The 14,160-nt window shown below is 36.9% G+C and overlaps 1 protein-coding gene across 1 annotated transcript; it reads left to right on the top strand.

Annotated features, from left to right (window-relative positions):
- The first annotated feature begins 853 nt into the window (after window positions 1–853).
- On the top strand, window positions 854–13,432 carry Sertm2 (serine rich and transmembrane domain containing 2). The gene is made up of 3 exons (XM_070038976.1): window positions 854–945; window positions 1,068–1,163; window positions 9,186–13,432. Exon 3 carries the CDS (start codon window positions 9,965–9,967, stop codon window positions 10,235–10,237), a length of 273 nt encoding a protein of 90 aa, XP_069895077.1. The 5' UTR covers window positions 854–945; window positions 1,068–1,163; window positions 9,186–9,964; the 3' UTR covers window positions 10,238–13,432.
- Window positions 13,433–14,160: the final 728 nt, after the last annotated feature.

Raw genomic sequence — 14,160 nt, 5'->3', positions numbered from 1 at the left:
ACTTTACAACATGGGTGGGGGGGGGGGGAGTTGGGAAGGAAAGGGATGGTAGAGGAAAACAAAGGAGGGGGTAATAATGCTTGATAGGAAATGGACTCATTACCTTGCTCATGTAACTGTAACCTCTCTATACAGTATCTTTACAATAAAAAATATATTTAAAAAGAAGAACTATTGCTTCAGAGAACAGAGCAAAAACTTTGACATCACTATGCCTTGCTTTCAAATGATGGCTCAGGGCTCACTAAAACTTAATCTTAAAAGGAGCCTCAGTTTCCTCACTTGCAAAAAGAGAGTCATAATTGAGTTACATGATTGTTGGAAGAATTTACTGAAGTTCTTTATGTGAAATTATTTATGCAGATTAGGTATTCCAGAAATGTTCATTTCAGGTGAACTGGAAAGTAATATGTGGGGGCATATGATCCAAGTTTATTATATGCATATACGGAAATGTCACAATTAATACCAAAATATCCTGGCATGTTTGGTTTCAACTCTGAACAAATATTGCCATGAGACTTCGCAGGAAAAAATATCTCTTGAATTGAGCCAGAGAGCTAATCCTCTTAAATAAAATGAAGCAGCTTTTACAAAGAGAAGCCTTAGTTAATCCTACGGATTCATAAAGAAGCCTTGAAGGGGTTAAACTGGAAGGCTTATACAAACTTTGCTTCAGCTACTCTCTTATCTCCTCCCTCTCTCTGGGGCTTCACAACGCTAAGGCAGAGTACAGCTGAATCGCTACTTTAACTGCATACTCTAAACTGTTGCCTGCCAGTAAGGAACTGAGGAATAAACTAATTTAGGCAGCTTCCTTCTATTCAAGTCTTCCAGACAGCACAAACACATTCTGAACGTCACTGCTCTTTGGAGCTTAGAAGAAACGGGCATCTGAAACTGCACTCTGAAGTGGCCACTCGTATTTTCAGTAACTAATGAAAGGTGCTTTTCTTTTCTTTTTTTTCTGGAAAGGACTGACTCTTCAGGAAGATGAAAGGGAAAACGTATTTGCAGAAATATAGACCTGCTTCTTTGGCAAACAACATTCTCATTCTATTTTCCAGATACTCCAGAGATGTTTCTGAACAAATTTCCTGTCAGTGCAAGCTTCAAAAGGAATATTAAAATGACCAGCCCATTCATTCTGTGAACCAGAAAAGGTAAGAAAGATTTGGCAATATAATGATGTTATTCCCAGTAAAGTGAGCAGCATTATTTTATTTATCGGCAGGTGTGACAAATAGGTATCATCTGCGGCAGGAGATACAGCAACTCCCACTTGTGCAAGCTTATTACTTAATGGTTCCAGCCATTGGAAAAGCACTTGCTGCTGAAATTGTTTTGATATACCCTGATATGGAACTTGATACTCTAATAGCTCTGATCTGTCTCATGATTTTCTCCTTTATTAGGCATATACATATAAACAGGATATTTTAACTCTTGAAAGCTATTGATATTGTGACTTGCTTTTTGGAATTATTCTTAGTTGTTTGATAGGATTTCAGCTCTGGAATTATATAGACAGGTGTCATACAGAAACATGTAAAATTACCAGTGGATTTTTTTAATAAAAACTAAAACTAACTACTAGAATTATGTCAGGGAACATAATAAAGATAAGGGTGCTGTTACTTCCATATTATGACCTTAGTGTCTACAACTTTTGTGGCACTCAAAGTTTTGTTGAATAAATGTTTATCTGATTTTAGAGATCCATGAAGAACTCTGTTGCTCTCACTAAAAATGCATTTCATTCAACTAATGGCCCTCAGGGTTAAAAGATGAAGAAAGCTCCATATTAACTTCTTGTGGTCAGGAGAAAATTCAGGATCTGGACGTGTATGATAATTTGTTAGCATGAGTTTATATGTCCCATGCTAATATCAAACATGAGGGAATTGATATTATAGTGTTCATAGTAAAATCACATGATTTTTAAATCAGGAGTTGTATTTACTAAGTTAATGATAAAAATATGCAAAAAGAAAATCAAGGTGCATTCACATCACTTGTATTTTGATTTACATTAGAAGTAAACCACAGTCATGTTAATGTTGGGCATTGGCCAATTACTAAACTAATTTCTTTTTTCTATTTTACTTTGCATTCCCTTGCTTCTCTCTTCCAATATTTTCTGCTTCTCTTCCTTTCGTTAGTTCCTCCCACCTCTTATCCTTTGCCACATCACATTCTCTTTACTCAGTTCTCAATATTTATTTTCCCTTCTTCCTTGTTCCTTTCTCTTTCACTCCTTTCCTTTCCTTACCCATCACTTTTTCCCATTCCTCACTTTCTTATTACTCACTAGCTTTTAAGTGATCTTATTAAGAAATAACTTGATTTTTGTTGATTTGTTTTCAAGAAAGGATTGTAGAAAGTGAAAATCATTTTCTAAAGGTCATTCCACAGTAATGATTCCTCAGAATGAATAGAATTTTGTTCCTTTTGCAATTGAATGGTTTTTCTTTCCAAATAATGCAAAGCTTTGCATGGAGCAATCACGTTATCTGTGTAATTCATTAATTAGCAAAGAAAGCCAGGGCATTCCTGTTTGGGAAGCTTTTTATGAGAAATTGGCACAGTTATAGGACCAGAGTAACAGAAAATCACCTGATACATAAGTTCATAGTTATTTCAAACTCCTGAATGGATTTAAGAAATTACATCGATTTGAATGAATTGACCAGGGTGTTTGCTGCCCTGCAGCCTATTGAAGATGTAAGAAATAATGTGCTTAGTTTTCCAGACCCTCAAAGGAAACATTTAAAGAAATGCACAACTACAGCTGAAACCATTGTTGTCTAAAGCTTCACCACATTTCATAGATTCTAATAAATATTCAGACCTAAAGAAAATTCACAGTCAATTGTATAGAAGGAGTCAAGAAATGTACTATCATTAGTAAAAATTATTGATGGATTCGATTATACTTTCCAAAATTTAAATTTTTACCCTTGTTCTGTAGTTTTCCTTCAAAATTTCATATCAGAAAAACAACTTGAAGACTAAAGTTTTTAACTAAAGGATTATTCTTTAATTCCAGTTTATAATCAGAAATGTAGTTTACACAACTAAAGGCTGGAAGAAGAAAGGAAAGAAAAATTCAAGCTGTTCCTCCCATTATACAATTAGTCTTCCATATTCAAGAGTTCTCAATCTATGGGTTCAACAACAACTAGACTCCAGTGCATATCAACAATATTTGAAAAAAATATTTGAAAAAAATTGTTTCTACTGAATAAGTACAGACTTTTGTTTCCTGTCATTATTCTATAAACAGTAAATATAGTAATTATTTACATAACAATTATATTGTATCAACTACAAGTAATGTATTTAAAACAAACAGGAGGGTGCACATAAATGCTTTATAGAATTATACCATACGATATATGGCATTTTAGAATCCTTAGATTTGGGTACCCATTGGGGTTCTGAAGCCAACGATCACAAATCCTAAGTATTGCGAATAAGTATCAATGGTCAAATCTGTAATTAGAGATGATTACATTTATCTTCAAGTTGCCGACGCTAAATCCATTTCTTTACTCATAGCTATGCATTTCTTCTATTATTATTGAGCAGCTAATGCAAGTATGGCTATATAGGGAATAGAGTATTGTTCCTCAAAAAAATTTAAAAAATTTTGGTGATGCTGAGGAATGAAATCAGTGCTTTGCACTTGATGGACTAGGGCTGTACTATGTGACCCACACTTCCAGCCCAAATGTGTTTATAAATTAGGATTTAGGGGAGAATATACTAACTAGATATTTACAACATTAGGCAAGCAATTCCTCTAGGGGAAAAAATACTGTAGGAATTAAGAGTGTGATAAAAAATAATCATGAGCTAAACCTTGAAGAATTTGTGCTGAAATATGTGAACATGGAAGGAACTTTTCAGAGAAAATCTTGGAAACAATGAATTAGGAGAAAATTTAGTATAGTAGTTTGATTAGAAAAGAGGGTAATCAAAAGAATTGAGATTGACCTTGACATTGACAAATGAATTTCAATCTAAAAAGAATGGAGCAGAGTCAAATTACAATAAGGAGCTACAAAACAATATGTGTGGCTGTCAAACTTTATTCCTTTTTAAGACTATTAGAATAGTCTTAAGTAAATTACATAGTAATAGAATGTAGGCTAAATAGGGCAGGTTAAATAGTACAACAGATTTATACTTTTTTTGTTGTCAGTCGTGGGACTTGGACTCTGGGACTGGGCACTGTCCCTCAGCTCTTCAGCTCAAGGTGAGCACTCTACCACTTGAGCGACACAGCACCACTTCCAGTTTTCTGGTGGTTAATTGGAGATAAGAGTCTCAAGGCCTTTCCTGCCCCAGCTGGCTTTGAACTGTGATCCTCAGATCTCAGCCTCTTGAATAGCTAGGATTGCAGGCATAAGCCACCGGTGCCTGGCAGATTTATACTTTTTCAAGAAACAAAATTAAAATAAAAACAAAACTAAGTATTCAGGCATATATGTGTGGTATATATGTATGTATATTTACCCTGCTTTTGTAGAGAAGTAGGTAAGGAGATAGGAGATAGGAAGGATTGTGTGTGTGTGTGTTTGTTTGTGTGTGTGTGTGTGTGTGTGTATTCATGTTGTTATTCTAACTCTTAAAGTTGATTGGTATTTGGTCACAGATGTTTATTATACTATTAATTACACAAATAAAAGGGCTTGAGTTTACCAATAATAATGTGCCAAGGAGTATGATTTATCCAATTCATTGCTTATCCAATTCTGTGTGTTTGAAATCCAGAGAGAATAAAAGATAATACAGTACTGTAGAGTCTTCTCCCACAGGGCTTACATTAGCAACGAATGTTTATTTTTCCACTTCTGTTCTGAAAATGAAGTAATTTATGAGCCAGGTGCCAGTGCCTCACACCTACTGAGGAGGCTGAAATTGTTGGGATCAGTATTCAAGGCCAGCCCAGACAGACAAAAAATGTCCCCAAGATCGCTTCCCAACAGAGCTGGAGATGGTGGTATGAACCTGCTATTTTAGCTTCTGGAAAGCTGAACAGGTGGATTACACCCAGGTGCATGAAGTGATCCTATCTCAAAAACAGCCAGCAGAAGCTGGGCACCAGTCCCTCATACTTGTAATCCTAGCTACTCAGGATGCTGACATTGAAAGATTGTGGCTTGAAGCGAGCCCTGGTAGGAAAGTCTATGAGACTCTTATCTCCAATTAACCACCAAAAAGCTGTAAATGGAGCTGTGGCTCAAGTGGTAGAGTGTTCCTTGAGCACAAAGGCCCTGAGTGCAAGCCCCAGGAACAGCACAAAAAAATACAAGCAGAAATCAGGACTGGTGGTGTGGCTCAGTGGCAAGAGTGACTACTAGCAAGTTCAAGCACTTGAGTTCAAATCTCAGTAACATGAAATACAAGGGTAAAAAAAATCTATTAAACTCTTATCAATATGCCAGTGTTTTCCTTAAAGAAAGGAGCTACAAAGCAGGAGCCAGTGGATCACGCCTATAATCCTAGCTACTCACGAGGCTGAGATATGATTATCATACTTCAAAGCCAGCCCAGGCAGGAAAGTCCATGAGACTCTTATCTCCAATTAACCACCAGAAAATGGGAAGTGGCACTGTGACTCAAAATGGCAGAGCACTAGCCTTGAGCACAGAGAGGCTCAGGGACAGCACCCAGGCCTTGAGTTCAAGCCCCAGGACCAGCCAAAATAAAAAGAAGAAGAAAGAAAGGAGCTGTAGTGAGCTGTTGAGAAGGAAGGCCACTAGGGCTAACAAGCTATATATGAAATATATTTAATAACTAGGCAGCAGCCAAATCACAAATGCCTCTTGTGAGCTTCCTAGAACTTTCTTGAATCAAGCGGTGCTTCTCAACCCTCTGCTGCCTTTCAAAATCAGCCTGAGAGTTTTTTTCGTTTATTTTGGTTTGTTATTTTGTCAGTTGTGAGGCTTGAACTCTGGGACTGGGTACTGTCCCTGAGCTCTTCAGCTCAAGGTGAGTGCTCTACCACTTGAGCCAGTTTCTTGGTGGTTAATTGGAGATAAGAGTCTCATGGACATTCCTGCCCTGGGTTGGCTTTGAACCTCGATCCTCAGTTCTCAGCCTCCTGAGTAGCTAGGATTACAGGTGTGAGCCTGTAGAGTGCCCGGCTAGCCTGTAGAGTTTTTAAGCAATACAGATATGTGTCCATGCTCCATATGGACAGAATAAGGATACAGAACTTCTTCAGGAAGAACAAATTGGGAGGGGGCAGAAAGGGAGGGGGAGAGAGAGAAGAGAGAGGAGAGAGACATTCAAAACACTGAATTACATCCAGGATGGAAAGATATTCCCGGAAGAATGTGCTTAACATTTTTAACTAGGGACTGGTAATGTGGCTTAGTGGTAGAGTGCTTGCCTAACAGGCATGAAGCCTTAGGTTCGATTCCTCAGTACCATATAAACAGAAAACCTGGAAGTGGCAATCTGGTTCAAGTGGCCTTGAGCAAAAGAAGCTGAGGGACAGTGCCCAGGCCCTGAGTTCAAGCTCCATGACTGGCAAAAAAAAAAAAAAATTAAACTGGGTAACTTCTTTCAAATATTTTCTGGTCCTATCCCAAGATATTCTGACCTAGGCAGTAAGAGAAAGGAACATGCTTTTTAATGGGCAATTTCCAAGAGTATTCTTCTGATGAAGAGACTTTCCTCAGACCACACTGAGAAACATTATTCCAAGAGGACCCTGTGATTCCTTTCCTAGAATTGACATAAACTGGGAAAGGTTAAATCAACAGAAATTTGTTCTCTTAGGCTCTTTTGGAGGCTAGAAATCTGGAATAAAGCTATCAATTGGGCCATACACCCACTAAAATCTGCAGGGCAGAATCCTTCTTTGCTACTAGCTGTTTGCTCCAATCCTTGCATTCCTTGGCTAATGGTTGAATCATCTCAATCTCTGATGCCATCTTCTCACCGTGTATCTCTATCTTCTCTTATTATAGGAACACAGGTCATTGGATGACAGCCAACCTAATGACCTTATTTTAAGTTGATTACACCTCAGAAGACCTTACTAACAAATAAAGTCACTTTTACCAGTACTGGCAGCAAAGAAATCACCCTATCTTTTTGAGAATCACAATTCACCCTCTAACACTGTTCAAAGTACTGTTTAGAAAGTAAAACCTCCAAACAATCAACACAACAGATTAGCTACCTAGAGAGAAAACCCAATAGTTAATTCTTAATGTCCACTCTGCAAAGAATCACTTGAAAAGTTTGTGTTTAGAATGCATATGTCAGTCAGGTGTCAGTGGCTCATGCCTATGATCCTAGCTCCTCAGGAGGCTGAGATCTGAGAATTGAGTTCAAAGTCAACCCAGGCTGACAAACCTGATAGATGTATCTCCAACCACCAAAAAACCTACCTGAGGTATTGTTGTAGCTCAGGTGGTAGAGTGCCAGCCTTAAGCAAAAATGCTAAGGGACAGTGTCCAAGCCCTGAGTTCAAACTCCAGCGTTGGCACACAAACACACAAAATATAGAACGCATATTTCAAAACTGATATACCTCTAAGAATAGCAACAATGTTTCTTAGATCAATGTTCCAAAGATAGTGAAATAAAAAAGATCTTCTCTCTTTGTTTTTATTTCTTATAAACCTGATTGCTCTGCATGATAGATAGAAGACAGTAAGTATACAGCCTAAAAAATACACAGATTACAGAAAACATAATAATGTAAGCTAGGGAATATAAACTTCACCTGAAGTGTTCCCAGTCTAGGGATGATAGAAAGAGCTATTTCTATTAACTCTCCTTGGGTTTGTTAAGAGACAGAATTAGGCTATATTTTCAGCAATATACTACTACTGCACATAGAAGTATGACAGGTGATGGTTATTCATATCTTTTTTTGTTCACCCATATTTAATATTAATTCTTCATATGGCAAGCTGAATCATTTTAAGAAAATTAAACTTTTAACCTAAATAATTGACCCGACTTACACAGTGGAGTACTTTTGCCAATAAAGATAAGATTCTGTTTTACGGGGCTGGGAAGGTGGCTCAGTAGTAGAGTGCTTGCCTTGCATGCCTGAGGCCCTGGGTTCGATTCCTCAGCACCACATAAGAAAAAAGAAAAAAGCCGGAAGTGGTGCTATGGCTCAAGTGGTAGAGTGCTAGCCTTGAGCTGAAGAGCTGAGGGACAGCGCCCAGGACCAGAGTTCAGGTCCCACAACCGGACCCCCCCCCAAAAAAAGATTCTGTTTTACCTAATAATGAAGAGAGCAACTATGTTTTCAGAATAGATGTACCATTCTATTCTTTATGATCTGCAAATACTGAAATACTGGAAAAAGTGGATATTCTAAGCCCACAGACCTGAATGAAGAGAAACAAGAAAAGAATTGGAGGAAAACTGTTTTTCAAATACTCTAAATTCTATTAAAACAGTATTTGGTACTAGAAACTAGAGACTGAAACCAATGCTTAAGTTTTGTTTCAGCGATAGACTTTCCTGATTAGGATAGATCAATGGTTCTCAAATCCTGCTTACAATTTAGTTACTTGGGTAGTTTTTAAAAGTTAATGCTGCTTGGCCTCATCCCAGACCAATAAAATTTGAATATCTAATATGGTGTCCAGGTCTCTACTGGGAAAATAATTATGACCCAAAATTCTAGGGTGGAGACTGGTCTGTATATTAATAAGTGGCCCAGGTGAAGCTCGTATGTGTTAATATAGAAATCACTGTACAAACCCAGGTGCCTCAACCTTTTATAGCTACTCAGGAGGCTGAGATCTGAGGATTGCAGTTCAAATTCAGCCCAAGCAGAATACTCCGTGAGCTTTTATCTCCAATTAATCACCCACAACATCTAGAAGTGGACCTGTAGCTCAAGCAACAAAACACCAGCCTTGAGCAGAGAAAGCTAAGGGACAGCCTAGGCTCTGAGTACAAGCTCTAGTATTGACATAAAAATTCACAAATCTAGCCTACTTATTAGCTTCTGTTTAGTATTCTGATTTTGTAACCCTTTAATAGTTATTTCCTGAATAGAACAAAAACAATGGAAATTATGGAATAGAAATGTGATTTTTATACTTGTTTGCCAATAGCAAACCATTTCTTTCAGTGAATCAGAATAAATTGCCACTTGTTTTTCTTAGATACCTGATTTTTTTTTCAATTTCCAGGAGAATAAATCTGTTGAAGAATCCTAACAGCCAAATCTTCTGAACTTTAACCCATTGCTGGAATCATCTCTGAGACCTCTTCCATCTGAGAATTACCAGGTCTGCCAACACTTTCACTCCAGTCTACAGTGAGGGGATGTCAACCAAGCTGTAGAAAGTTCACACCTTCTAGACTTAAAATCTTCAAGCTGGGCAGCTAGACAGGAATATTAAGATTTCTGTCCTCAGGGAAGATTCAGAGAGACAAGAAGGGTGAAAACTCAGATATGCTCAGCCAGAATTATCCAAGAGCATTTTCAAGGTCTCCTTAGAGAAAAACCCAATTAAATCCATGTAATTAGTCCACTTATTTAGATGAGCTGTGGATAAAGGCAAGCCTTTTCTCTTTATAGCAAAATAGAGCAACTCTGATAGAATACTCTAAGATCAATGTTTCCATACCAGTATTATTAAGCAGTTTCACCAGTTATTTTAATGAGTGTAATATTGGGAGTGTGAAAAATAAAGTTTTATTTACTTTTCTTAGGGTTAAGAAGTTCTGATACAACCTATTTGGGAGGGAGCTGCTTGCTGTGCCAGAGGACAGAGCAAGGTGGCAATTGCCAAAGTAAAACTTTTCTGTTACCTTGCTTGTGCCCTACTGATTTTGCTCCAAGAGTGATTTTTTTGCATCAGATTTTTAAAAGACTCCCAGTATATTTAAGACAGATTAAGTGACTGTGGAATGACTCGAGGGCAATAGAAACCAATCAGAAGTAGGTATCAATTAATCTTGAGGGATGACGGAAGTGCATGTTAAGTACCATGGAAATCTCACTGGTCGGGCCCATTTTCCCACTCTGGCAACAGAGGTTGATACCACTGCAGACAAGTATTCTAACCTATATATGTATGTGGGCTTATTCCTGAGTCTTCTGGCTATTCTCCTTATCTTACTCTTCACAATGCTCCTTCGGCTCAAACATGTCATCTCGCCCATCACCACCGAGAGCACAGAAAGTGTTCCTCAATTCACAGATGTCGAGATGCAGAGTCGAATTCCCACTCCTTAAAGCCACAATGTAGGCAAGCTTTAATAGATCTCAGTGAACACTTAACCTGTTGGTGCCCAAGAAACTTTGCTTTCTTATATGAAGCTTCCAAAGAAATAACAAGCTGTTCATGTTTTCTTTGTGTTATTCTTCATTTTCATTATGCTTGTGGGACATGTAAGAGGTTTAAGACTTATTTTTTAAAGGGAATATGGGAAATGGCAGCTTGTTGGGAGGACAGGTTTCCATAGTAACCACAGAGCTCCTGGGCCTTCAACAAAGCTCAGACCACAGAAATTCATATTCAGCTGTTGTGGAAAATACAAGATCCCTGGAAACCTCAAGAACAAACAAAGAGAATTTGACATTGAAAGTTATGAGTGTTCCAAGAGGGGATTCTAAGGAAAAGACAAGTTTTATCACTTGAGCCCTAAAGAATAACTTCGGACTAAAAGTAGAGGTCTGCTAGATTATGTCAGTGGTAAACAGAAGGAAAGACTAAACTGCCCCTCAAAAGGCAATTTGATTGTGTCAGTCCTTCAGGTTTGTCTCAAATGAAAGAAGAGATTTAAAGAATTTTTCCATTAAAGAGCAAGTCTTCAGAAAGAAATTTCTAGTAAATAAATTCATCTAGTGAGAAAAATGTGCATAGTATATCTGTTATTATTATTACTGGACTGTATAAAACAGATAATTACAGATGTATTACTGAAATCTGGAATGATGAGTTGTCTTCAAATCAAGGAAAATTTAAGTCAAAGTGTTCTCGTAAAGAACTCTACATTATATACGCAGCTTCTTTGCCTTTTTCTCCCTCCCTATCTCACTCCAGACTATATTGCATACAAATATAAACTTTGTTTAAAGCTGGCCTTGGCAAAGAAAACCCAAACGTGCTCTAAAGGAGAAATGACATAATCTTGGTATTCTGTCTGTCACTGAATGATTGTGGCTTTGGACAAAACATTCCAGCTTTCTGGGTCCCATGTTTTCCTGGCTGAAAAATGATCAGAGTGCTGTTCAGCCATCACCAGGCTCATTTTACATATGAATACAAGAAAAACAAAGACAGACAAAGGAGAAAGGACTAAATAAATCCAACGAATCCTTTTTGAGATCAGTGTCCTCAAATGTCACATTTGTCTTCCCAGACAATGTTCTTCCTTTCCTGATCCCTGCCAAAGGATGAAGTGTTTCACTTAACTATAGGAGAAATATATTCTGAAAACTTCTATCCTCATACGTATCCAAAAGGAAACCAAAGGATATGAGTTACCATTTACAAATCAAAAAACACAAAGCTGGTCATATATTGCCACCAGAAAACTGTGGTGGTAAATATCTGTGAGAGATTTTACCTGCTCAAAAAAGTCAATCTAAAATATGATCATTAGGTTTCACAAAGCGCTCCCTCAGGAAATTCAGTGGTGGTAACCGAGAAACAGAATTGATGTGAAGTTCATGCCATCTCCTCCAGACATGTACTTCTCCATAGTCTGTGACCAATTTAGATTGGCCCCTTTACTGTGATCTAAATCTAGCTTGGTAGTGAAATTCCCAAGTGCTTTCCACTTTTATACAGTCATTTGTCAATGATCCCTTCTCCAAGGGGCTGCAAAGTGTGAAATCCCCACAGGCAAAGCTAAATTTTGCAGCAAGGCTGACTCTGCCACACCTGTTACAACTGTGCAGTCAGAGATGGCAACCTCATTCTGCATCATTCTGAACAAATGAGCAAGTAGACTAAAACAGAGATATGCATACTACTCCCTTGGGGCTTATATTTTCCAAAATGCAAAGTGACTCATTACATCTTTATGGATTAAGTTTTATCTTTATTCAATTCCCAGAATCCACTTAAAATTTTAACTCTTGACAGCTACACATAGAATTCATCAAATGCTGGAGCTATACTTCAGAATCTAAAGACACATATCTCCCCTCATTCCAAATTTGCCTTTTTATGCTCACAGTATTCGAATGCACTTTACAGTTGAGAAGTTAGTGGCTAGATAAATGAACAACTAGTAACACATTCAACAGCAGTAAATAGCAAGATAATCAGTGTACTATTGGTAAATCTGATGAAGACAAAGACTACAGATCTATTCCCTATGCACCTGGCCTCCCCAACTCCAATTGCAGGAGATTAAAACTGCTTATAAGCACTGACTTAAATGAAGATTCTTAATTTATGATCAGGTTACTTACAGGGAAAATAATTACCCTCTTTCATCACAACTATCCCATGGGATCCAGATCTTTAGCATCAACCAAAGCACACAATACAGATTACACTAAAATAGCTAACCCCAATTTCCACTGGTAACATTAGAGATTCATTTAGGCAGAAGTGTAACTATGGACACATGTGATATTTAATCTTAAGGAAAATAAACTGAATGTTTTCATAATAGCAAACTTACTATAAAGGAAATGAATTTCTAATTTATATTATATTGTATCACATAATTAATTAACAGACACTATTGCTCAGCGCCAGCTAAAGTATATAGTAGGTACAATATAAGCTTATTATTCTGTTCAAAATCCTCTACCAAATTCTCATTCAATTTGTACGTTAGCTGATTATAAATAGGTAGGTGTAGGCATCCTCTGTTTCAAGACAAAAAAATTATTCTTTACATGCCATTGAACCATATGACACTGATGTTTTTGCAACTCAAAAATCTCAAGTATCAGCAATTTTAAATAATTTGTCCTCACAAAAACTTATCCAGTGAACTCTTTAAATGATAAACTTTCAATAAGGTTTTAACATAACTTAAGTTCTAATAATATATGTTACATACATTTCAGAAACATGGGTTGTATAAAACAAGGTATATCATAAAAAGCTTGTGTACCATATATTAGGTAGCAAATGTTAATTTTAAACAAGGAAAAATGGGTTCATCTAGCCTAACTTTTCTATCCATGCCAAATCTGAAGCTTGGGACTAGTAAGTGAGTTTGACCACTGCAGATCCTGTCATACTTTTAAGTAGGTATAATTGGGTGTATTTAGTGCATTTAAATGTTATATTTAGTTATACATTTTACTCACCTGAATTTATACAAAAGAATTTTTAGCAAAAAATAATAATTGTATGGAAGAAAAATGCATATCTTTTGTTTGATCTCATTTTATATTTGAAATGTATTCATATTGTATAAAAACTTAATGTTTGCATTAATACTTACCATGTCATTTTGATTTCTGAACAATAAATGCTGAATGTTTTGTTTTCTGATACCAAATATCTATTGTCTGATGAATGTAAAGAGCAGTACATTATTTTCTTCATCCCAGCATAAATTGTAACAACTATAAATGTGTGGGACTAATCATCTTGCAGTCTCATTATTTCCCCTATTTTCTAATATCCCAGATTTTATTCTCTCCCCATTTGTGAAGTGATTAGTGCATTTGTTTTTCTAGTTGTAAGCTGTATTAACCTATACAAACTGTCTATGGCCAAAGATGGTGACAGCCAAGGGAGAGTGAGATCAGATGTTTTAAGTGCCAAATAGCCTTTTCTCTTCTCCTGACTAGGATATTTTTAAATGCAACTTACATTTGGTGCTTTCCTCATTTGATCATCACAGCAATCGTATGAATAATAAATAGGGTATGATGAACTCTGTTTTACAAAACAGAGCAAGAGCCCAGAGAGATTTGTGAGGCATTCATAATTACACAGAGACAGATTCAAAATTATACTGCAAGTCTTTGTACTTCTAGTTTAGTTCTCTCTTTTTTTTTTTTTTTTTTTTTTACTATTTTTTGCTTTGGGAGCACAGAACATGTATTTCAAAGCCATCCACACTGTAACACTCCCAGTATGCAAACAACAGTTGTGCTCTCTAGGTAATTACTTCCCTATGTCCAACAACTCAAATCAAATAAGAGTTGTGCCACCTCCTTCATTTTATAGATTTAGC

The sequence above is a fragment of the Dipodomys merriami genome, unplaced genomic scaffold, assembly GCF_024711535.1.
Source record: "Dipodomys merriami isolate MVZ:Mamm:240054 unplaced genomic scaffold, mDipMer1.0.p SCAF_3, whole genome shotgun sequence".
Lineage (NCBI taxonomy): Eukaryota > Metazoa > Chordata > Mammalia > Rodentia > Heteromyidae > Dipodomys > Dipodomys merriami.
The sequence above is the reverse complement of the archived record's forward strand: the minus strand, read 5'-3'. Positions and strand labels throughout refer to the sequence as shown.

Bases quoted from the DNA above. Each gene is read 5' to 3' on its own strand.
- Sertm2 (XM_070038976.1), top strand. From the start codon at position 9,965: ATGACGGAAGTGCATGTTAAGTACCATGGAAATCTCACTGGTCGGGCC.